Source organism: Microcaecilia unicolor, chromosome 3 (genome assembly GCF_901765095.1).
Source record: "Microcaecilia unicolor chromosome 3, aMicUni1.1, whole genome shotgun sequence".
NCBI classification, from domain to species: Eukaryota; Metazoa; Chordata; class Amphibia; order Gymnophiona; family Siphonopidae; genus Microcaecilia; species Microcaecilia unicolor.
The window spans coordinates 277,935,288-277,959,461 of record NC_044033.1 but is presented as its reverse complement, the minus strand read 5'-3'; the positions used below and the strand labels follow the sequence as shown (position 1 = coordinate 277,959,461).

The following is a 24,174-nucleotide window of genomic DNA, read 5'->3' as shown; positions in this document are numbered from 1 at the left end:
CGCCAAGTCAGAGTTCTTAGGTTCCATGGCGACCTGGTGCTTGGGATTTGTCAGTAAAACAAGGGCCTGAAAGGATTTATGCTTCTAACTTTGAGAATTATGCTCCTATACATTGGCCTCTCTGAAAATACGCTAGACTGAGTGCCTAAAAACTTCAAAATTTAGGATCATAAAAAGTGGGTAGCAACAAGGGCATATATAGTGCAGCACTAATCTCATAAATGTAGGCAAGTGAATGGCAAGTCTAAATTTATAAGCATGTGGCACAAGTTAGGAGCATATGTTCGGGAGCTCAGCTGTTTTTTTTTTTTTTTTTAATGTCTGGCCCAAAATTCCAATGTAAGTTTAAGTGAAGTTTGCTTTACTGAGCGTGTGTGTGCTGCTCACTGAATTTTTGATGAAGCTGGATTGGCTGACAAGTCCGCCCCCCCCCCCCCCCCAATACCTTTTTCAGTGCAGTATTGCGAAAAGCATTTTGACTGTAGCCACCTTATTCTATAGCTCACAGCCCAGAAAACTATCTCAGTGGTCAGACATAACTTTATAAAAATGCAGATTGATATTCAGTTGCAGCTATTTTGTTGTTTTAACTTGTGTGGACAGTTAGATGGGCACCAGCGCCAAATATCAGCGGTACCCACATATTCCACACCAGTATTAAGTGTGACCTCACACTGAATATCAAGATATAAGCTTAAATTATACAGTCTCCCCCCCCCCCCCCCAACCATTTACTAGGCTGTGTTAGCACCGACACAGCCCATTCACTTTGAATGGGTTGTGTTGGCACTCTCGTGTGGCTTAATAAACAGGGGAGTCGGTGTTTTAAAGCAATGCTGACCATAGTGTTTAAACTGAGAGAGGAACTGTATTTTATATATATTTTTTAACCATGCTTAAGCCATGTACCTCTGTGATCTAGAACAGCAGTGACTCCTGCTGGTACTTTGTGAGTTCTTTTGTATTTTAAGATGACAAATGTGCATGGACTACAGACTCACATATTCACCCAGGAAATAGGATACAGTAGATGACTTTAATATGATGCCAGTAGAATAATCAGCTCACACAGCTTTTGATAACAAGTAGATAGAATCCATGACAATCTCTAGCCTCCTGTGCACAGGGAGGGGGAGAGTCTGGTATGCAGAGACTTGCAGCTACTGTATATCTCCACAGTGCACAGAAATGGAATATCAGAGCAAAAAGCTAAAGAAAAAAAAGAAAAAGCTCTAAAGAAAAGTTCCCCTAAAAAATACCAATACATAGTGCAGTTATTATCTTTCTTTGCCCCATCCAAAACAGATCAGAGCCTGGCCAGGACAACCAATCAAATAATGTAGAGCCTGGCCAGAGTAACGTGCGCGTACACAGAAAACGGAATGTTTCTTTCCCTTAGTATGACTGTTAGAGAGGGGGCTTGGCAGTACTAGATCTGGATTACTATTCCAAAGCATATCATCTGAGGCAAATTTATGACTGGTTAAAGGTCACAGGTTATTGTACCCCAGTGGGAGTAGAACAGGGTTTGTCTAGTTCTCTGACACTTGATTACATTCTTCATGCTTTGGCACAACATTTGACTTATAATAAGGTATTCAAAAATTAATGTGTTAAGGATAATGTGTAAATATAAAAATAAGTGCTCAGTTCACACTAGAGAATGACACGGGGGGGGGGGGGGGAGCAGATCCCACGGGGATGGGGTGGGGATATGGACAAACTTTGTCCCCGTGTCATTTTGTACTTTGAAGCCTGTTAATGAACTGGACACTTTATGTTTGAGTGATGCAGACAATGATATTTTGATTTTTTTGGAAAAAAAAAATGCTGGCCACGACTAGCAAAATTTGCATGGGGGATCCTGTACATCCTGCTATCAGCATATCTTCTAAGAAGACATCTTCTGTTGCAGGAAGTACTGTGGAAGACAAGGCGATCTAGACTGAATCCTGAGATTGTTGATGACTACTTATTCATTCACAGATTTAAAAATCATAACATTGCTTTATAGGACACATTTCTCCCCTCTAGGGCATACAGAACGGGTTGCATTTTGTATCCCTGGACATTTTAACAGGGTGGATTAGGATTCCGTGGAGTAGTAGAAATCAGCTATTGTTGGGGTTGGAAGGGTAGAGGATGGTGGTGAGGAGGGTTATTATAGCTGCTCGCTGTTATTATTATTTTCTATTTGTAATTTATACACAATAGTTGCACAGCATATTGTTCCTTTTTATACTTTAATAAAAAGATTTAAATATAAAATCATAATTGTTCTAGGCTTCTGCAGATGAGGACAGAGAGAGAACTTGTGGGGACAGAGACAGAACCCACGTGACGGGGACAAACTTTGTCCCCGTGTCATTCTCTAGTTCACACATCTGTCATAAATGACTAGCTGAGTAGAGAACCATCATCGCACAACTGGTTCTGTACTCAGCTAGTCATTTATGACTGATGTGAGAACTGAGCACATTTTCATATTTATATTTACACATTATCCTTAACACATTCATTTTTTTAAAAAATACCTTATAAGTCATTTGTTAAAGAGGTATTTTTCATTTGATATTTCCCTTGGTTTTATTTGGCACAACATTTTCAGGTTTTTTTAAAGTTTTGGTCAGACCTTTACAAAAAAACATGGAAATGGATCTGTAAGGAAAAGAATATGTACTGGCACTGTTCAGACTGTTTGCCTCTAGTGCATAATGCAGAGTTCCCAATAGGGATATGTACTAGATTGCTTCAGCAGTGGAAGTAATGCGGGCTCGCAGTGCTTAAATGCCTGGTAGATGACAATGGTAAAATCCATTCTTGCTTTTTTTGAAAGTGCGCCTCATTTGGTGAGAAATTTGTGTACTTGCAGGTGGCTCATTGTATTCATTCTCTTTCAGTAACATCTTTCCAGGATGACACAATTGAGACATTTGAAAAGAATCTATTGCTAGCTAGGTGGGGAGCAGGCCTTAAATTTAATTCTGGTACAAAAGGTTGTTAATGAATTTGCCCGCTTTGGATTTCCAAAAATGGGCAACTACTTGGATGAGAGATCAGTTAAACGCCTTTTTGTCAATACCACCAGTGAAAATTCTTAATCCTACTAATCAAGAATGGAATTAGAAATTATATTTTAAGCCTTTCTATCACCGCTGCTCGTTTCGACCTCAGCTGCTTTCATCAAATGTGGTGAGAGGGTTCCCACTTGGGCCACTTATTTTGGTCCTGTTACAAAATGTGACCCTTCTGAGAGGATGTAACCACTTTATATTGCTCAGATTTTGCATTTGCAAGTGCCATTGTCTCCTGCGTTTTGTTTGCAGATTTTGCAGTATTAGATCAAGCTACAAATAAGAGTGAATGTGAACTTCTTTATTGTATGATTATGTTGGCCGGAAATGTATCCTGTTGTGTTGTAGACAGCCAGACCCTCCTAACCATTACTCAATGGCACAGTTTGTTGTATGAAACAATAATTTTGGAGAAGTTGAGAGTTTTTGGCAGGCACTTACTAGAACAGTGGTGACAGTCCTGAAAGGTATGGAAACCTATGTGTAGTGCAATGCTGTATAGAGCCAGCAGTTGGATTATGAATTAAGTCTGTGGAGAGAATCTACTGGCAGGTGATATTCGAGGCCTGGGACAAATGCAGATTGAGCCATACCCAAGTTTGGGTGCAGAGCTGATCCTTGGAGGGAGAAGCGGGTTTGGGGGGGGGGGGTGAGTGACTAATATACCAAGTACTGACTCATGTTACCTTCCTCCGTTGTTTTGTTTTCTTTGTTCTTTAAGTAAATATTTATCTGATAACTAAAATACAAATTAAAAAAAAAAAAAACTGCTTAATTGCTTGCCAAGCTAAAAACCAACTAGCTGTTCAAAGTGCTGAATATGTTCAGATTAATAGCATTGCAAATTTGAAAATACCCTGGAAGGTAGCTTGAACTTCTTTTGTACCGTGTGTTGACAGCTTAAGTATTATGTTTGGCTGCACATTGAGCCTCATCAGTCTCTTGGCCCATCTGCACCCAGAGTTCAGTTCTAGACATGGCTCCTGCTATTCAGATCTGGTAGGGTTAGAGATGTTGCAGAGGCAGCATTTACAACCTATAGGATAGACATAATCTTGACTGTTGCTTTCTTGTAATAACACTTGGCGCCTGGCCTTGGGTGTATTTACCAGGTTCCAAAAGGAGTGCTAGTCTTTGCCTGTTGCCTGAGGAATGTTGTTGCAGCTGCCAGGCTGGGATAGGAGATGACATAGCAATTCCAGCAGCTGCAAATGAAGACTAACCTCATTTGGAAGGGTTGTAAAGGAGCATTACTGAGCAGAAATGAAAGCTGTGGGACAATAAAGGGTTTGTGATACTGTTTGGCAACCACATGGTAGGTGAGGTGTATCAGATTATTTTATTTATTTGTTACATTTGTATCCCACATTTTCCCACCTATGTGGCATGCTCAATGTGGCTAAAATGGCCGAGTCAATAGTCTCACAAAAGATTTGTTGCCAGTTTTGCCTCCTTTTCAGTGGACTGAATTATTGTAATTGAGGCTGATGTTGGGAATTTCCTGTCAGTGATGAGGATAAGGTATTTGTTATCAGCTCCCTTTGACTAGATTTGTTTGTGCCAGCTGATGTGGTATAAGGCCAATTTGTGACCCAGAAATGAGACCACAAGTGATGTAGGTGAAACCTGAAGTTGAAGAACTTGTGGAGTTCACTTCTCTCTTCTTTTTGGCTGAGCTAGTGACAAACCTGCCTCCATTTGCCATGTCCTTTTCCTTGAATCAGAGTCATGGTTTTCCCTTAATCCCCCCCAGATTCTGTATATGGTGACTAGAGTTGCACACTCAATTCTGGTTGTATTTTGTATTGCGTGCGCAACTTAATTAGCTTGTCAGCACTGATAATTGCCAATTAACAAGAAATTGACACATTGGCATTAATTAAAATGTACAGGCACAGTTGTCTAAGCATTTTCTGTACAGTAATGCGCATAAATTCTAAGGTTGTAGAAGAAAAGAGGGTGTGGACATGGGCAGGTCATAGGTCTTTCTAAAAACTATGTGTGTTATAGAATACACCCAGTCCGCACCTAATTTATGCATAGATATTTACACCAAGTTTTACTTGGCGTAACTGCCCACAACCAAATCTAGTGAAGTAGGTGCATCCCATAAATCGTGCCTAAGTTTAGGCATGGTTTATAGAGTTAGGCCTAGGTGTATTTTTTTGGGGGGGGCGCCAATTTTTCAGGTGCCATATATAGAATCTAGCCCAGTCAGATGTATATGGATGGACACACCCAACAGGTGCTATTGCTTAAGTGAAACATGCCTAAAAAGGAGGTCCAATTCAGAGTGTCACAAATGGGTAGCCTAATGGTTAGAGCAGTGGGTTGAAAAGCAGGGGACTAAAGCTGTTTGTGATTTTTATTTTATTTTTATTGTGAGCCCTCCAGGAACAAAAACGTACCTATGGTACCTGAATGTACACAACTTCAGTAGCCTTCAGGCTTGCAGGCTTCTTACATATTCAGGCACAGTAGGTAATGTGGGATGTGAAGGGAATATATGCCATGCTCAAACCACGCCCCTTGCCATATCCTGGCTTTATATAATTGGGATTTAAATGTCTATTTTCAGGTGTCCAAACCAAGACTAGAGCTTCTAAAATAACCACCATACTGAAACATAGCTGTTAGTGAATTCCTTCTTTCTTTTAACTTCCCAATTCTCAGCGCTTACAGAGTACATATAAGTTCCATGCTATTAGTGTTGAGCATTGGGATTTTTTTTTTCTATGCTGTTCCTGCGGTAATTCCCAGTGCTGTTCCCTACGTTGCAGGAGTTCTGAGCATCAGCCCATAGGTGTCTGATGTGCTGTATGACTGCAGTATCCTTTAAAGGGAATGAGAGCTGGATCAGTGTCTGCAACTGTAACTATTAACCATTCTGCCCGAGGGTAACAAAAGATCAAATTAAAGCAAACTTCGGCTGTGACAGCCTCTTGTAACTTACAAGTGTGTTGTTTTGCTAAATTTAGGAAGTGTTCTTTTGCACTTTCAATTAGCACTTTTAGGTTTTTTGGTGTTAAGAAATGTGAGCATTGGAGGTGACACCAGATAATCAGGCAGGCTAAATATTTGTTTTCCATAGACATAAAAAAAATGGACACAAGTCCCTTACAAATAAATCCTGTGTATGGTAACAAAGGTGCAAGAATGTAACGCTTTCACGGACGGGCGCCTTGCAGTGATGTCCATGTGATGATGTGCCTTGTGCTTATTTGCTTTCATGCAGGTGATGGTTTCTTCAGAGCTGCCAACTGACTGAGCTGAAGGAAAGAGCTTTAGCTGGTCCTGGGTTTTGAATGGAAATCTTGGTGCATTGTGGTGTTTGTAGTCTTTTTCTACTCTATTGCAGATGTCATAATGCACCAGAATGGGGAAATGTTGGAAGTTCAGGACAGCCTTGAATCTCCTTTCTTGGGCTGGGTCACTTGACCTCTCTGTTTCTGCTCTTCAGAAGAAACTGCAGATGGGTGTACATAGATATTATCCTTCTGAGTTAAAACAGTGATCCCTTCTAACATTTCACCTCAAAGGAAAGCCCTGAAACAGCCAATATTTTTCATGTGTTTGATCTAGGAGCAGGGGTTCTCAACCCAGTCCTTGGGACACGCGAAGCCACTCTGGTTTTCACAGTATCCACAATGAATATACATGAGAGAAATTTGCATGCACTGCCTCCATTGTATACAAATTTATGCTTCTCATTGTGGGTATCCTGAAACCCTGACAGGCTTGGTGTGTTCCAAGGACTGGGTTGAGAACCCCTGATCTAGAGGAATAAGGCTTCAGTCAGTCTATCAGTGAGGGGGATCCTATGGAATCACAAGGATGCGGTTCCTTCTCTAAATGTGAAGATTCAAGTGAGGTCTTTGTTTATCTCGAGGGCATCCAAATTATTTTGGTCCCAGGCCACATGATCATAAATCCATATGTGTGGGCTGCATGAATATTTTAGCCTGTTTATATAGGGAAAAGTGCCTATGATATGTCTAACCCTTTTTCCCCAAAGCTATGCTTTTTCCAGAAGTAATATAAAAGAAACTGTTCTCTGAAAATTAAGTTATTTTATTTAGACATCAGTTAGAAATCACAATGTAACATTATTGATACAAGAATGAAGGTTTGCAATACAGTAGGAAGCATGTCTAGATCAGTAAAAAAAAAAAATCATAATTTCTCTAAGCGTGGGGTCCCTGATAATTGTTAAAATAATTAGTCCTTGTTAAACTAAAGAGAACATCAGTTTCTCCATCATACTGATTGTTTACTTAGCTAACCATACACACTCTAAGCCTGTTACAGTCAGATAAGGACACAGTGCAAGCCAATAACACAGGAATGAGAGCTTATCTGCTTTTCACTGAATGTGAGAGAAGTCAGTTAGTTTAGACTTTCTTCCCTCATCTACTCACCATCACACAGGATCTCAGCATTCAAAGAAAGAAAGAAAGAGAAAAAAAAAACCTTCCTAGTTCTCATCTTTTTATAATAACTGTAGATTATGGACCTCAATAGGAAGCTCCATCCCTGTTCCTTTGTGTCCTAAGGCCTTTGATGATGTGTCAGGGAATGTCCAGGGAGGAAAGTTTATTCTGATGTCAGTTTACCATTGCTCACTTCCAATGGGTTCATTGTTGCAGTCCCCTTTTCAGAACCTTCCATTAGTCCATTTCATTACTCTCATGAGCTTATTTGGGGTGACATGATCCCACTCAAAGAGAATATCAGGCCCATCAGAACATCTGTAAACATGGCTGCCCATATGCAAACATTGGCCTCAGTTTTTCCTGTATAGGTGAGCCTTTATGGTCCAACTCAAATAGCATGACTTAAAAATAACATCCAAAGGTTGACTAACGGAATCGGCTACACTCTGTATCCTGTGGCCTGTCACTGTGTATTCCCCTGTTATCCTAACATTTATACTCCTCAAAATCTGTGAATCTCTTCTGAAATTGTGACTTTATGTCCTTCAAATAGCTTCAAAAGCAAGCGTACTAGGTATTTAGGTGAAAAATTGCTTTTTGTAATAGATCCCAAGTGTGCTACATTCCTGAGATCAAATGGCTGCATTTGGCCTGCAGGCTGTATGTTGGACGTCCTTAGTTTTATCCTGTGATTTAGTGTGAAAAAACTAACCATGCTAACCTCCCAGCCTCAGAAAGAACACTGGAGATAGGTTTCAAAGGGATTTCCTCATATACATATTTAGTGGCTGAAAACCTGATATCCCATTCCTCCCTTAATGGGTAAAGGGAGGGCACTGAAGGTGGTATATACTGGAACACACACATTTGGGATTTATATTGTTGAAACTCCTACACATTAGTTGCCTCACTGACTTTGCCCCTGCACAACCTTCAAAGGGAAAGTATCCATGGGCCTGGATTCCTTCATTGTCATGGAACACCTAGCACCCACCTTGGGCTAACCCTGTGACCACTTAGAGGGTCTGTCTCTAGCACTGCTCAGGCCTGCGCTCTATACTAACACCCTCCTCCCACTGATTGGGTCCTGCTTGCCTCTGGGCAAGTTTCCCACTCTCAAGTTATTCCCTGGTGATTTCTAGGACATTTGGGCCACACTCCCAGGGGTCCCGCACTTCCTAGAAAGCACTCACAGACCCAAAACACAAACCACCAGGATTCTCAGTCAGTCCAAGATATCAAATAAACTAATGGGTTTATTATCGCAGAAGTAGAACAGTGGACAATATAAAAGAGGTGGAAAACAACAAGCAATAACAGGTAACTGAATAAGAATCAATATTAAAACTAGCTAAACACTTTGTCACTACCTGGGTAACACCTAGGGAGTTTCAGGAAAATAACTGCTCACAGGTCTGAACAGGGTCTTGGGACAGAGATGCTTAACCTCTGCAGTCCCTTTCTGAAACTTTGAAAGTATCTGTCCAATGGCACTGCAGGTCTTAAACCGAAAAGAAATTAGTCTTTTTTGCAACAGCTTTAAAACAGAAAACAAGCACCACCTGCTGGCCAAACAATAGAGATACACTGCATGAAAAGATTAATACAGTTCACAGGCTTGAAAACCCCCTGTTTTGCCACACCTCCCTACTTTGAGAGATGCTGGACTACGGCCACTTGAGGCCTCTGGTCAGGTCTCAATAGTCCAGTGTCAGGGCAGTCCTGGCTCTTCCTTCCTGGAGAGTCCATCAGCATCGCAATGTTCACAGCCCTTTCGGTGCTGTATGGTGAAGTTGTACATCTGCAGAGACGTGCTCCACCGTAGTAGCTTCCCATTCTCTCCTGAGACTCTTTTAAGCCAGAACAATGAATTGTGATCTGTGATGACAGTAAAAGTCTCACCCATAAAGGTATGGTTGCAGTTTCTTAAGGACGCACACTTAAGGCCAATCATTCTTTTTCAATAGTGTTATAGGCTACCTCTCTGTCAAGGAGCTTTCGACTGAGGTAAACAATGGGGTGCTCCCCCCTCTGTTATTCATTTGACTGAGTAGAGCCCCAGTGCCGTATGTCGAGGCATCAGTCTGTACCACAAATCTTTGCTGGTAATCAGGTACAATGAGTACTGGGGTTGTAGCTAATGTAATCTTTAATGCTTGGAAGGCCGCTTCACATTCTGGTGACCAGGTAATGATTCGGGGCAGTCTCTTTTCTTTTTTTTTTTTTGTCAAGTCAGTCAGGAGCTTGGCTATGGTGCTATAGTGAGACACAAACTTTCTGTAATACTTTGCTGTCCCAAGGAAGGCCAGTACTTGCTTTTTGGTTTAGGGAGTATGCCAAGTCTGTATAGCTTTCATCTTAGCTGGCTCAGGCTTTAGTTGTCCACTTCCCACTCTGTGCCCTAAGTATTACACTTCTGCCATCCCCATCTGACATTTGCTGGGCTCGATGATCAGATGGGTCTTCGTGGTCCGATCTAACACCCCACTTAAATGGATCAGTTGGTCATCCCATGTCTGAATGTACACAGCAGTGTGATTGAGATAAGCCTTAGCATGCTCCTGAAGTCCATCTAACAGATGATTCATCAAGCATTGGAATGTACCGGGGCATTTTTTATTCCAAAAGGCATCACAGTAAATTCATAAAGACCAAATGGGGTATTGAATGCTGATCGCTTCTGAGCAGCAGCTGTTAGGGGAATTTGCTAGTACCCTCAACTAAGGTCCATTGTGGTCAGGAACTGGGCCCCAGCTAACAACTCATCCATCCGGGGCATCAATAGGTGTCGGATATTAATTAAGCTGCCTATAATCCACACAAGCGGGTTGTGCCATCTTTCTTAGGAACAACTACTAAAGGAGAAGCCCAGGAACTATGAGGTTTCTTTGATGAGATACTAGCCCTAGGTGTCATAATCTCCTCCTTCATTGCTTCTCCACCTCAGCAGATATTAGATAGGCACTCAGCTTCAGTGGTGTGATCACCAGTGTCTACATTGTGATTAGCCAAATGAATAATTCCTGGTTTAGTAGACAACACTTCAACACACGTTTGCGGTACTGCTTCTAGCTGCTGTTTCTGAGTGGGGGTTAACTGCTGTCCCACTACAACTTGTGTAGATCCCTCTTGTAATGTCTCTGCTAGAAGGTTAGGTATGGGTTCACTATCCTGACACTCTTCTGGTGGGCTACATACAGTTAACACCATAGCTGTATGATCTGCATAGGCTTTTAACATATTTACATGAAAGGTACGCTGCTTTCTGTCTTGAGAGTCCACAATATAACATAGTTTGTATCATTCAGGCACCGTATGACTTTGTAAGGTCCCGCCTAATTAGCCTGAAGTTTATTCTAATGTACTGGGACTAAATTGGGTATCTACTTTAAAGGGGGTTTGGACAGATTCCTGAGGGAAAAGTCCATTGAACATTTTTTTTTTTTTTGGGGTGGGGGTGGGGGTGGGGAGATTGCTGGGTTTCTGAAGCCTGGATTGGCCGCTGTCGGAGACAGGATGCTGGGCTTGATGGACCCTTGGTCTTTCCCAGTATGTTTTGGGCTTTATGATCATACCAAGTCTTTTGCTTAGTCTGGGCTTCAAATTCTCTGACAAAGCCCACAAGGCCCTCTAATTTCTGCTGCATATTGATTATATATTCAATTACAGGGGTGGCAGAGGTGTCAACTCTCACTTCCCAATGTTCCCTTATTAGGTCGAGGAGCCCTCTCACCCTCTGGCCATAAAGCAGCTTGAATGGGGAGAACCCGGTAGAGTTCTGGAGTACTTCTATGTATGCAAATAGTAAGTAGGGCAAGTACTTTCCCCAGTCCCGGTCGACTCCACAAAGATCTTTAACATATGCTTTAATGTCCCATTAAATCTCTCCACCAACCCGTTAGCTTCAGGGTGATATATATATATATATATTTTTTTTTTTTTTCTTAGGTTTGTACCCCGCGCTTTCCCACTCATAGCAGGTTCAATGCGGCTTACATATTATATACAGGTACTTATTTGTACCTGGGGCAATGGAGGGTTAAGTGACTTGCCCAGAGTAACAAGGAGCTGCCTGTGCCTGCAGTGGGAATCGAACCCAGTTCCCCAGGACCAAAGTCCACCACTCTAACCACTAGGCCACAGTGTGTCCACAGGTTCTGGATCAGCTCAGACATAAGCTGCATCCCTCAATCTGAGAGTATGTCTCGTGGATATCCTACCTGGGAAATGCTAAATAGTAGTAGTAGTAGTAGTAGTAGTGCAATTTTCTGTGCTTCTATTGAGGATAGGGCTGCCGCTTCAGGATATCTGGTAGCAAAGTGCACCATTGTCAATATATATCTTTTCCCAGTTCAGCTAGGGACAGCTAGAGGCCCCACTATATCCACAGCTATCCTCTCAAATGGCTCACTGATAATGGGTAAAGGTTTTAGGGATGCTCTGGGTGATCTTGGGGCTTCCCCGCTCTCTGGCACATATCACAGGTTCGACAGTAGTCAGCTATGTCTTGAAATACTCCCAGCCAGTTAAAGTTCTGGGTCAATCTAGTGTGTGTATGTGTGTCACCCCCTGATGTCCTGCTAGTGGAATGTTGTGCAATCTGCAGGAGCTGTTCTTGGTATGCTTTAGGCACTATGAGCTGTTTGCCTGCTGCCTAGGACCTGTTAGGATCAACGGGATCAGGCTCTCTGTATAGCAAGCACCCTTTCCATAGGATATGGTCTTTATGAGTCTCAGTTGGCTGACCAGCCCTCTGCCACAGGGCTTCCAGGTCAGGGTCAGAATGCTATGCTTCTGGAAAAGTATGTGTCTGTCCTATGTCCTATATCAGTATCCATAGTTGGAAGGGTCAACAGTCTGATCAATAGGTGTGTCAAATAAGTCAGGTTGTCCCATATTCATGGCCTCTGTCACCTCAGGAACTGGAGAGGTGGTCTCTGCTGTTTCCACATGTTGGGTCACCCATGCCTGACTACAGGTCACCTAGGTGTGTCAGATAAGTCATGCTGTCCCATACTAATGGCCTCGGTCACCTCAGGAGCTGGCTCACTGGAAGCACTGAAGTGCCTCCTCCTGTCGCTTGGCCAGCTGGTTCTACCTGGACGGGATCTGGAACTGGAGAGGTGGTCTCTGCTGTTTCCGTGTGTTGGGCCGCCTATGCTGGACTACGGGTCACCATGTCGGAAATGCTGCTTCCGCTGTCAAGGGTAATGTTCATTGGACCCATGTCGGTACAGGCATGTTTTTCATTATTCCTACTTCCCTGTATCCAGGCTTGGTACCTCAATCCAGGAATACTCAAGCAATGAGTACAGTCTCTCTAGATCCATTGGCTAACACTACATCTGTAGTGCACCCTGGAAGTATAGTATCCTCCGGCACTAGCTCTGGTAGTAATAGTCATGCTAGATCCAGTGTCCACAAGCCCAGCCACTTGGGTCTGATTTACAGTTACTAGGGTGCCATAGTGTTGTGGAAACCCATCTACTTCCTTGCTTGAAGAATGGCCAGTAACGTTTTGTGCTACGGAAACTGCGTGGGCCTCCATGGGACCTGGAGCTACCCAAGAAAGCCTGAAGTGCTGTTTAGTTGGGATTATCTGGGCAATCCGCTTTGAAATGTCCTATACGCCCACGCTGGTAACAAGTACATTCATGCCTAAAGTCTTTGGGTTTTTGGGGAACACTGGAGGGTTTGCTGTCTCTGAAGTTACAGGAATACTTGGCTTAGGGCCCTGGCTGCCCTTAGATCTTGGCTGCTGTGGATGGATGGCTTCTGTTTGCCAGTCAGGGACAGTTAGCCACAAAGATATCAGCCAACTCAGCTGCCTTCTCTGAAGTATGGGGCTGGTGATCTTGAACATGTTCCTTCACTTCTGGATGACAATGCTGAAGAAACTGCTCCAGGACCATCAGGTTTTGGCAGTCCTCCAGGGTATCAACCTCTGCTCCACAGAGCCACCTCTGGTGCTGGTGTCTTGGCTGGATCACAGACAGCGAGTATCATCCGTCCCCTTTTTCAGTCCGGAACTTTAGTCTGTAGGTATCGGGCGTAATGGTATAATGGTTTAACAAAGCTTTGCACACCTCCTCAAACTTGGAGCACGCCTTGGAATGCCTCCAAGTGCTCTGCCAGTGAGCTTTCCTACTACTACTACTACTACTACTACTATTTAGCATTTCTATAGTGCTACAAGGCATACGCAGCGCTGCACAAACATAGAAGAAAGACAGTCCCTGCTCAAAGAGCTTACAATCTCCTCCAAAATAGTGCACCCAGTCTTTCTTGGGAACCTCATTGAGGCTGCAAATGTTTTTCAAAGGCAGTTACTTATCCATCAGTGTCACCTTGGGCATCATCAAACTGTGCAAAAAAGTTAGGCCCAATCTGGGCTTTGGATCCTGCCTCTGGCCTTGGCGCAGAGGATGGGCTGGAGCTTTGAATATGGGCCATTTCCATCTCCAACTTCAGTTTCTGCAGCTGAAATTCCCGCTTCTTGCACTACTGTTCTTGTTCCTCTTGCCGCTGTTGGTTCAGCTGCTGTCGTTGTACCATGTAGATCAGCTGGATCTCAGTTGGTGTGGCCTCTGGCCCTGCTAACTCACAAGCCTCTTCCCACAAAGAATCTGCTCTCTCCCCCGGAGAACTCTGCATAGGCAGGTCCTGCCATGCCTCCTCACTAAGGTCATCCGGTCGCTCTTGTGTTAGATCAGGCATTTCCAGTGTCTGAGGGCCGCTACCAGTAGCCATCAGCCTGCTGCTAATTTCCTAACACCATCAAAAAACCTGAATGGGGAAGAGACCCTGTTACTGCTACACTCATTCACTGTGCTCTGTGTCTGGAGGTTACAGATTAAAAAAAAAAAAAATCTGAACCACTCGTTGGATGGTGACCCTCACTCCACGCACTGAGCCCGACAGTCCCACCTCGCTGCCACAAAAAAAGGACTAAGGTTTATCACAGAATACCTAGCACCCACCTGGGGCTAACTCTGCGGGTACTGAGAGGGTCTGTCCCCAGCACTGCTCAGACCACCTGCACCTGTGCATGTGCTGTATACTGCCACCCTCCTCCCACTGATTGGGTCCCGCTTACCTCTGGACAAGTTTCCCACTCTCGGGTTATTCCCCGGTGATTTCTAGGACACTGGGGCCACACTCCCAGGGTTCCCACACTTCCTAGAATGCACTCACAGACCCAAAACACAAAACACCAGGATTCTTAGTCCAAGACAAAGCTAATAAACCAAAGGGTTTATTATCACAGGAATAGAACAGTGGATAATATAAAACAGGTGGAAAAACAACAAGCAATAACAGGTAACTGAATAAGGATCAATATTAAAACTATCTAAACACTTTGTCACTACCTGGGTAACACCTAGGGGGTTTCAGGAAAATAACTGCTCATAGGTCTGAACAGGGTCTCAGGGCAGAGATGCTTACCTTCTGCACGGCCTTCCTGAGACTGGGGAAAATCCAGTATCTTCTGGCTGTATTTGAACTCCAGGGTCAATCAGAGCCCAGAGCACCAACTTTGAAAGTGTCTGTCGAATGGCACTGCAGGTTGCCTTCCCACAGGGCTTAAACTGAAAAGAAAACAGTCTTTTCTGCAACAGCTTTAAAACAGTAAGCAAACACCAAATAAGAGAAATACACTGCATGAAAAGATTAATATAGTTCACAGGCTTGAAAACCTCATTTCATGACACTCATGAACTTCCGGAACTACACTCATAAATTTGAGGCTGGAGTGGATCACAGTTCCTGTTACAGTTCTTTGAAAAGTGTTTTATTTATAGCTTTGCTGTGTCATTGTTGACCAGTGAGATCTTATTTTAATTATAGAATATGAGTGGGTCGTGATGAACTCAGTAAGAGAGTTTTTGAAACAGGATCTTGTGCACAGTATTATAGGCTCGGTTCAAATCTCCTTAACACTGGAGGTTCAAGGTGAAGGTGGAGTTAAAGCCCATACCCTCAAATACTTAATACCTTAAGTTCTCTCCTATTGGCTTTTCTCTGAGAACAAGCTCCCCTACCCCCCCCCCCCCCCTCTCTGCGGAGGGTTTTGTCTGGGAGGCAAAGTGGGTGTTTCTGAGCTAATTTAGTGCATCTACATTACAGTGTGCTGATTAGTGCAGGATTAGCACATGAGCTCTTACTGTCACCCATTTTGTAGGTGGTAAGTGCTCACATGGTAATTGATGTTAATGACCGCACGCTAATGGCAACAGCACATAGCCATTAATTCCAGAAATAGAAAATCAACCATTTTATAGCTGTGGTAAAATGTTCATAAGGTGTAGAAAAGACTCGCATAAGTACGCGGTAAGGCCAGTGTTTACTGCAGCTTAGTAAAAGGACCCCTTTATAATCCATGATCATACTTGTGAACCCCATCCACTCTGCGCAAACTCCTCCCATGTACATGACACGTCTTTATGTCATTATGTCTGGTATGGTGCAGATTTTATGGTTCCTTTAATAATGGCAAGTTTTATAGGTCCTCAAGCAGCAAAGTATCACCACACCATCACACTACCACCACAATGTTTGACTGTTGTATGTTTTTACTGTGCAATGCTGTATTTGTATTATGTCAGATATCAGGTGACCCACAGGGGGAGGAATGCTGGCTTCGGCGTAACCCCTGGTAAGCCTTTCCTTGGCTGAGAGGTGCCCAGCTTTCCCACTGGCTGCCTTTCAGGTGCTGTGGAGGACTTGCAGCTCATCTGCATATCCTCACAGCTTTCACCGGGGTGACTGCCAGGTCCACCCTGATCCTCCCAGGGCCTCTGCTCCAGGTGAGCATTTTCTCTATACATTTTATATTTTCTCACAGTTACTGCTTATGGCTCCAGTACACTCTCTTCTTGGTACTGTCCCTTCCTAATCTGTTTCTCCATCTGAAACCACTGTACATTGCAGGAACACATTGCCCACCCTCTGCTTTCATCATCTCACCATCTCTTTTGTCCTCTTCCTTCTTCTCAGCTCTCAACCTTCAACATTTCCTTCCCTCCTTTCAACCATCTCCATTCTATCTGAGTACATCTCACCTTTGTCGCTGTCGTCATGCCTCTCCTACTCTTCTCCGTACTCTCTTGCTCCTTCTCCTGCTCTCCACTGGGGACATCAATCCCAATCCTGGTCTTTCACATCATCTCTCTTCCTATTCATGCAGGTCACACAGTGATGTCTCCAAGCTAATTTCTGTTCCTCTCCTCCCCCCTTCGTCATTGCCTTTCTTGTGTGCTCTGTGGAATGCCCGCTGTTGTCTGTAACAAACTTTCCCACATGCATGACCTCTTTTATCTCTTGTACTCTCCATTTGCTTGCCCTAACTGAAACTTGGCTTTGCCCTGAAGACTCTGCTTCATTTGCGGCCCTATGCCATGGAGGTTATCTTTTTCTCCCATTCTCCTCACCTGGTTGGCAGCGGAAGTGTTGTTTGGCTACTACTTTCACCCTCCTGTAGATTTCAACCTCTTTTTCCACCTCAGTCTCACTGCTTTTATTCCTTTGAAGTCCACTCCATCACTCCTCTGCTTCTCCGAGTAGCAGTCATTTATCGAACTCCCCCCCCCCCCCCCCCCCCCCATAAGTCCCTTTCTTCCTCTCTCACTGACTTTGACGCTTGGCTTTCCTTCTTTCTTGAACCTTCATCTACTTCCCTCATTCTTGGGGATTTTAACATTCATGCTAATGATCCCTCTGACTCTTCGCAGTTTCTTGCTTTAACATCCTCTTTTCAATCTTCAACTGTGTTCCACTGCCCCCACTCACCTGAATGGTCACTGTCTTTATCTTATCTTCTTCTTAAACTGCTCACTCTCCAGTTTCTGTGCCTCAGCTCTTCCCCTCTGACCATCATCTGATAACACCCTCCTCCCCAGTCCCGTCCAATCTCAACCAATACATTTAGGAATCTTCAGGCTATTGACTCTTCTACTCTGTCCTCCAGTGTTTTCAAATCTCTTCTCAACCACTATGCTATCCATGTCTGTCAATGAGGCTGTCTCTTCCGATAATACTATTCTCTGCTCTGGATACTATCACTCCTCCCATTCCTCGTTCTGTAAGGCGTGCCAAACCCCAGCCTTGGCTGACCTCTAGAATCCACTACCTACGTTCCTGTACCCGCTCTGCCAAACGCATTTAGTTGAAATCTCATACCCATGCTGACTTCATACATTTTGTGACTTAGTAATTTTCTTTTTCTTTTGTTACTTGGAGGTAGTTTATTCTTTTGCACAATATGTTTTCTTTGTATGGTCAATTTTGTTAAACCACCTAGGACATTTTCTGGATTATGTGGTATATAAACCAGTACATTTTTACCAGCTCCACCCAAAATTGCTTCTAGAAGTTGGCCAAAACCAAATCAAGCAGCCGAAATTTGCTGTTTTCAGTTTGACTGAAGCTGAAACCTTGCATTCCCCCCCCCCCCCAGCAGAAAGCAGATCCTCCTGGGTCCTCCCAGCGTGCCCCCCTGAACATAATCCATACTGCCCTACCTTTAAATGCCCTAGTGGTCTAGGTAGAAGCAATCCATAGTTGCTTCTGCCCCTCGGTCGAAATGACTCTCGCAACTTCCTGCAGCAGCCTCACAAGACTGCCACAGGGAGGTCCTTGTATCCATTTTGAGATTAGAATCAGCATGGGCAGGAGCAATTCCAAGTCACTCCCGCCCATGGCAGTTTGTCTTAAAATGGCTGCCGGGACTTCCTGTAGCAGTCTCGTGAGTAAGGAGGTTGGAAAAAACAGGAGATGGGATGATGTCAAAAAGTTGAAGCCACTTAACTTAGTCTGTTTCCCCTTTCCTGCACAGTCGTCATCTAGTACACTCAAAAACAAAGCAAGCAAACCTATGAGCTGCTGCATCCTCGTCGTCTTTATTGTTGGTAGCATTTTTATTTAATCTCTCTTATTTTTTCAAACATGCTGATTTGTGCAGCATGCGGAGTACACAGAGGAAGTAATGGTTTCATTGGTTAGAGTACCAATATGTTCAAAATCATGTCATTTGGAGGGGCTGGCTATAGGGACTCCCTGTATTCGTGCAGATATGTTTTCACCTAGTAAAGGGCCACCAAAACAGACATTATGTTATGAGAATCAGACTTATTCTTTGTAGGTACAATTTAAAAATGGAAGCATTTAACCTCTTTTATTTTTTTTTCCTGTGCCTACATCAAAAGAAAAATAGTATGTGGGAACTTGCTCCTTTTTGTTTTGTGGAATGCAGTGGTATATTATAATCTTTTTTTTTTTTTTTTATTTTTTTATTATTACTACTATTTCACAGATGTGTATTGAATAATAAGGTAGAGGAGAGGCTTCCTTCATGCAGAAGTTCTGTCTAGAGGCAGTCTAAATGTGCCAACTATTAGCTGCCGTTCATACAAAGTTAATTATGTTCAATAGAAAATAAATCTGTCGGGTCAGGCTGCTTGCTATGTGAATATTCCATCACTGTTTGTTTTTGTTACCAAGTATTACATATTAAGGGCATTTGCTGTAAACTTTGTTTTAATTCATTTATCCATTCCTTACATGTTAGTTTTGCTTTTTAAACCCAAAGGTGAATCCTAAAGGTGGTTGAACAATTAGGTATAAACTTTGTTCTGTTTTTTTGTTTTTGTTTTTGTTTTTTACTTGTTTTGGACTGCTTTGGCTCCTGCTGATCTGCACATCTGCTGTCTGGAATTTTGGAAGATGGAAATTTAGAAAATAAAAAATTAAATTTTGGATGTACTCTGTAGACGTTTGTGTGGATGTCTGTTCTGTTGTTGTGATATTTGAATAACTGTCAATACTTATGGCTATGATTTCTGAACATGCGACATCATTAAAGTACAGACTTTTAAATGCCCAACTGGGTATATATGGTAAACTCATCTTTAAGTGTTTCAGAAGTATTCATGTACTTGCTCCCATGATATAACTGAATTCTATTATTCTGTCTCACTGTATTTCCAAATGTAAGCCACATTGAACCCAAGTTTGCTTGGGTAATGTGGGATATTAATGTTAAAAAAAATGCTATATCCTCCACCTTTTAAGACACTGCCTATCCAGCTGGATGGTGATGGCACAATGAAAGCAAGTTTGGTCCAGTGAAAACTAACTCAAAATAACCTGTTCCTTAGCTGGGCCCTAGTATTACCACATTAAAAAATGCAACCATACAATGCCTCTATGGTTATGTTCTACTAATAAGTTAAATCTTCATCCATTTTGACCCTCCACTTATATCTCATACGATCACTATACAACTTTGTATTTGTTATCCACCGACTGGGCAAACGCCTTTGACGGTACTATGTAAGCCACATTGAGCCTGCAAACAGGTGGGAAAATGTGGGGTACAAATGCAATAAATAAATAAATGATTAACTGTCTATCTTGAAAGGATTATATAACCTTTTGAATGCATGACTAGGGACACAATCATACATTTACTTATTCAATATCACAATTCCTCATGTTCAGCTAGAAAACAACCTTTTAGTGTTCACAATGAGCTTTTATCGACTAGATAGAAGGTTTTGTTTTCAGTTTTGGCGCAGTATCATTACAAGAACAAAATATAGGAAAACCAATGGACTGCATTAGGGGCATATAGTCCATTTAGTTATGTTTAAACAAAAGAGATCTGCATGAAACAAAAGATTTTTATTTTGACTTACAAAACCACGTGTCCCTGATGCATATCTAAAAACAGAATAATCCATTTGAGTATCAAACATGTAAACGTCTACAAAACAAATAAATTGAAGATGTGATTCCATGTGCTCCAATGAAAGGAGAGTTTTCATTTTACATCCATTTAATTTCAATATATTCCATCTTTATAACACCAGGCTTCCCAAGGCAGATTACAACAGTTAAGATGAACCCATCAAGAAACAGGATAGCCTCACTGAAATCTCGCCATCTGTATTGTATAGAACAGTGTAGAAAAATGAGCACAAATTACAGCCTTTATTAGTGCTGTTTCCACCAGCTACAATTTTTGAAGCTGTTTTAGTGATATTCAATTTTTATTTCATGATATTTATATCTAGATATGGGAAGCTTTCAAATGTAAAAAGCTGTCAAATAAGTGAACAAAAAAAAGCTGAATCTTTTCTCCTCCACCTTTTTAAGGCACTGCCTATCCAACATGAATAGATTTAGACTTTTTACAGATAGACCATGCATTTATTTTTAATAATCTTTTGCTATTGTTTTCCTTTGCTTGCCAATCTTGTTTGCCTTTACTTTTTTTTTGGGGGGGGGGGGGAGGTTTCTTCCTCTTTTTTTTTTTTTGTGTGCGTGTCATTTCTGAATGTATCAGACCATCTTTTTACTGCGTTATTACTTCTCACTGTTTAGTATATCAAAAAGCTAACTTTATGGGGGGGGGGGTTATTTTCAGTTAATAGTGTTTTCTTTTCTAATAAGAAGGAAGCTAACAGTAACTTTCTCTTTCTTATTTCAGGCCATGAACCTGGACTGGTGCAGCTAGTGAACTATTACAGAGGTGCTGACAAGCTGTGTCGCAAAGCTTCCTTAGTTAAGTAAGAAGCTCATATTTTACCTTAACATGCCCCCTTTCCAGATTTGGATTTAGGAATATACAACACAGGCCACTGCCTAGGGCAGCGCATTTTGAAGATGCCAAATACCTATGCTTAAGAGGAGCCTGTTCCAGCTTACTTTGAGGTCATGTGCATGTGCTGTTTAAGAGGGACAACTGATGCACCATAGCCGCCTTCTGCTCCTCTCCTAGCTCTCCAATTTTTGGGATCTCTGAACCCATCTCTGGTCTTGCCTGTGGACACCAAAATATTAAATCTGGCCCTTCCCATTTTATGATGCGATGAACTGAGATGTTCTCTGTTTCACCCATGCTTTATGTAAATTTTTTTTTTTTCTTGTGATGACGAAATTACAAGGATTTGTATATGTTGAGTACAGCAGGAACAGCCAAGCGCTCACTTCATTGAGGAAATGCAATGGCTCTTTTCATAATGAACAGTTAGTACAACACTGTGGCTAGAGGAGTTGGTTGTGTGCCAGTCAGATAATGAGCTTCTCTGTGCAAGTACTGAGCAGCTGGTATGTGTGTCTAGAAAGAATCTATTGCTGTTCCAGTAACACATGATGTGAGTCACCTCTTTAGGCACTAGAGAGCAGTTTCCCTAAAGGACTCTTCTGTGAGTGTGGGAAGATCATTCACATGCTGCTGGAGGCTCCTTCAGGCCAGCGTAGGAACTCTCAGGAGCTAGCTGAGGCAACTGAACCTCCTTTGTTGCTGGACAATGTGTTAGCCATGCTTTTAGCCATCTTTAACTCCTGCGAATGTGCAGTATGTTTGTTTATTGAAGATATATATCACCTTTCAGACGAGAGTCAAAGGGGTTCACAATGCAAAGAAAATTGAAAGGAACTACATTGATAGAATAGTGGAAGGATAGCAGAAAAAAGATCAGACCACATAAAAATTAAAATGTTTATTTCAAAGTCATCAAAACAGCAAACAGTTTCCTTCAGTCGCCCTACAAGGGCTGCATCAGGGGCTAAACAACCAACCAGCAGGAGCAGTCCAATGTTTTCCCTGTCTGGTTAATGCAATACAGCACTAGAAACTAGCAAGAGATTTGCTTTTACAAGCAGCAGTTACAGCAGCCACAACAACCTGGCATACAGGCTGCCTCCAAATTCAAAAAAAGAGGGAAAAACAAAGAAACCCATTACTGCAGAGTTCAAACCAAACTGAGAACTGCAATATATATCTGGTGTAACTATTGGCACCTTAATGCGGTAAGGGCACATGTAATTTAGTGTTATTTATTTTAAAAATTTATATGCCACACTATCTTAAAAATTCGAGGCGGATTACAACTCGTATTCATAAAATAAAATCATTAACATTACGAAAACTACATATATAACAACATAAACATAAGTAGACTAGCCCTGCTTCAAATCATCTAGATGCTTCAAGCTTACAGCAATGAGAGATAATTTGCATCAGTAGGATTAAACAGATTCATGTAAACTTTCACCAAACGCCTACTGAAATAAAATTGTTTTTAAAGCAATTTTAAACTCCTTCAAACTCCTCAAGGAATGTATATGAGTCAGTAATTCATTCCACATTATTATATGTAATTTGGAGCCCCAGCCATATGCATGTCCTCTTGCAATTGCACTCTGTAGCACTTAGCTTGCATTCTTACAGACAAGTACTTAGGTCACTTACACACAAGTGCTAATTTTCTCTATACTTAGGGGTGAATTTTATACATGGCACCAAAAAAAGTGCTATTCTGTAAGCTGTGCTTAAAGTTAGGTGTGGTTTATACAATAGCACTTACACCCGGGAATCTGAAACGTAGCGCAGATGTGTGCTCCTAAATTAGGCGCATATCCCCTCTTATTCTATAACACGCATAAATGCTAGGAATGCCCCCATTCTGCCCGTGACCCATTTGCGTGCCCCCTTATTTTTACTTGTGTATAAAATTTAGGCGCGGATCCTGTGCCTAAATTAATGCACATAAATTCCAATGAAATCTAATTAGTTCCTATAGTTGCTTTTAAAAAGCTCATTATTTAAACTGCACATTAAGTTTTTGGCGACTTTTATAGAATTAGGAGGTTAATATGCACAAAGGGGTGCATAGCCATTCGCGCTTTGTTATAGAATTGCCCTTTATATAATAATGGTGGAAGCCCCCATACTGGCCTGCTGACATCACTAGGAATTTTCCAGCTGTCTTTTGCTTTTTCTCTGTTTTCTTCAGAGGGTCCAATCTACTCAGTGTTCCCTGGCAGCTTATATAAAACAGTATTTCTTCCACAAATCTCTCAGGTCATTATACACTTTTTTATTCCCCAAACTACAACTTATTTGCTTCATCCATGCTCTGATTTTCCCAACAGTATTGGATATGCTGGTTCATTCATTAGTTATTTCCTAACTAGATTACTGTAACTCTCTCTACAAAGGCCTTCAGGTCAAATATGTTTGCCTACAGAATATTCAAAGCGTTGCTATTCGTCTAATTTCTAACTCACGTAAATATGATCATCACCCCATATCTTGTAGAGGCTCATTGGCTCCCTGTCACCCATCATATTACCTATAAAATTCTACTGCTCATTTTTAAAACTTTGCAAGTTGAACAACCTCCTTTTTTTTTTTTTTCTCTTCCGTCACCTCATTCCTTACTGCCCAGCATGAACACGAAATAATCCATGAACACAGACACACTATTTTTAGCGTACAAGGGCCCCAACTTTGGAACTGTCTCGCCATCTCTCTTCACTTATAGACATCACTCAATAAATTTAAAACAGACCTAAAGACCCATTTTTTTCAATGAATCATACCACTAATCTATGTATGGAGAATCTCAAAAATAGTTGTGGCATTCCCTCTTGTTTTTCCCCTTTCCCTCATGTCCTGTCTTTAGATCTACCCTCTATCTATCTTGTAAGTCATGTCTAAACCCTATTCTATTTTCTTGTTTCTCCTTTATTTTTAGATTGTAAGCTTCCCAGAAGGTCTTCAGTAGGACAGGATAGTAAATGAAAAATAAACTTGAAACTAGTTTGTTCTTCAAGATTCAATCACTAGCCTGCTAGTGGACACTAAGAGAGAGAAGGCT

At 42.0% G+C, this 24,174-nt stretch overlaps 1 protein-coding gene across 1 annotated transcript in view; it reads left to right on the top strand.

Annotated features, from left to right (window-relative positions):
• The window catches only part of TTL (tubulin tyrosine ligase), a 98,434-nt gene that overhangs the window by 4,530 nt on the left and 69,730 nt on the right, over positions 1-24,174 (top strand). The window contains exon 2 of the mRNA XM_030198111.1: positions 20,997-21,075. Within this exon, the coding sequence (XP_030053971.1) occupies positions 20,997-21,075 (79 nt within the window). The remainder of the gene's footprint in view (positions 1-20,996; positions 21,076-24,174) is intronic.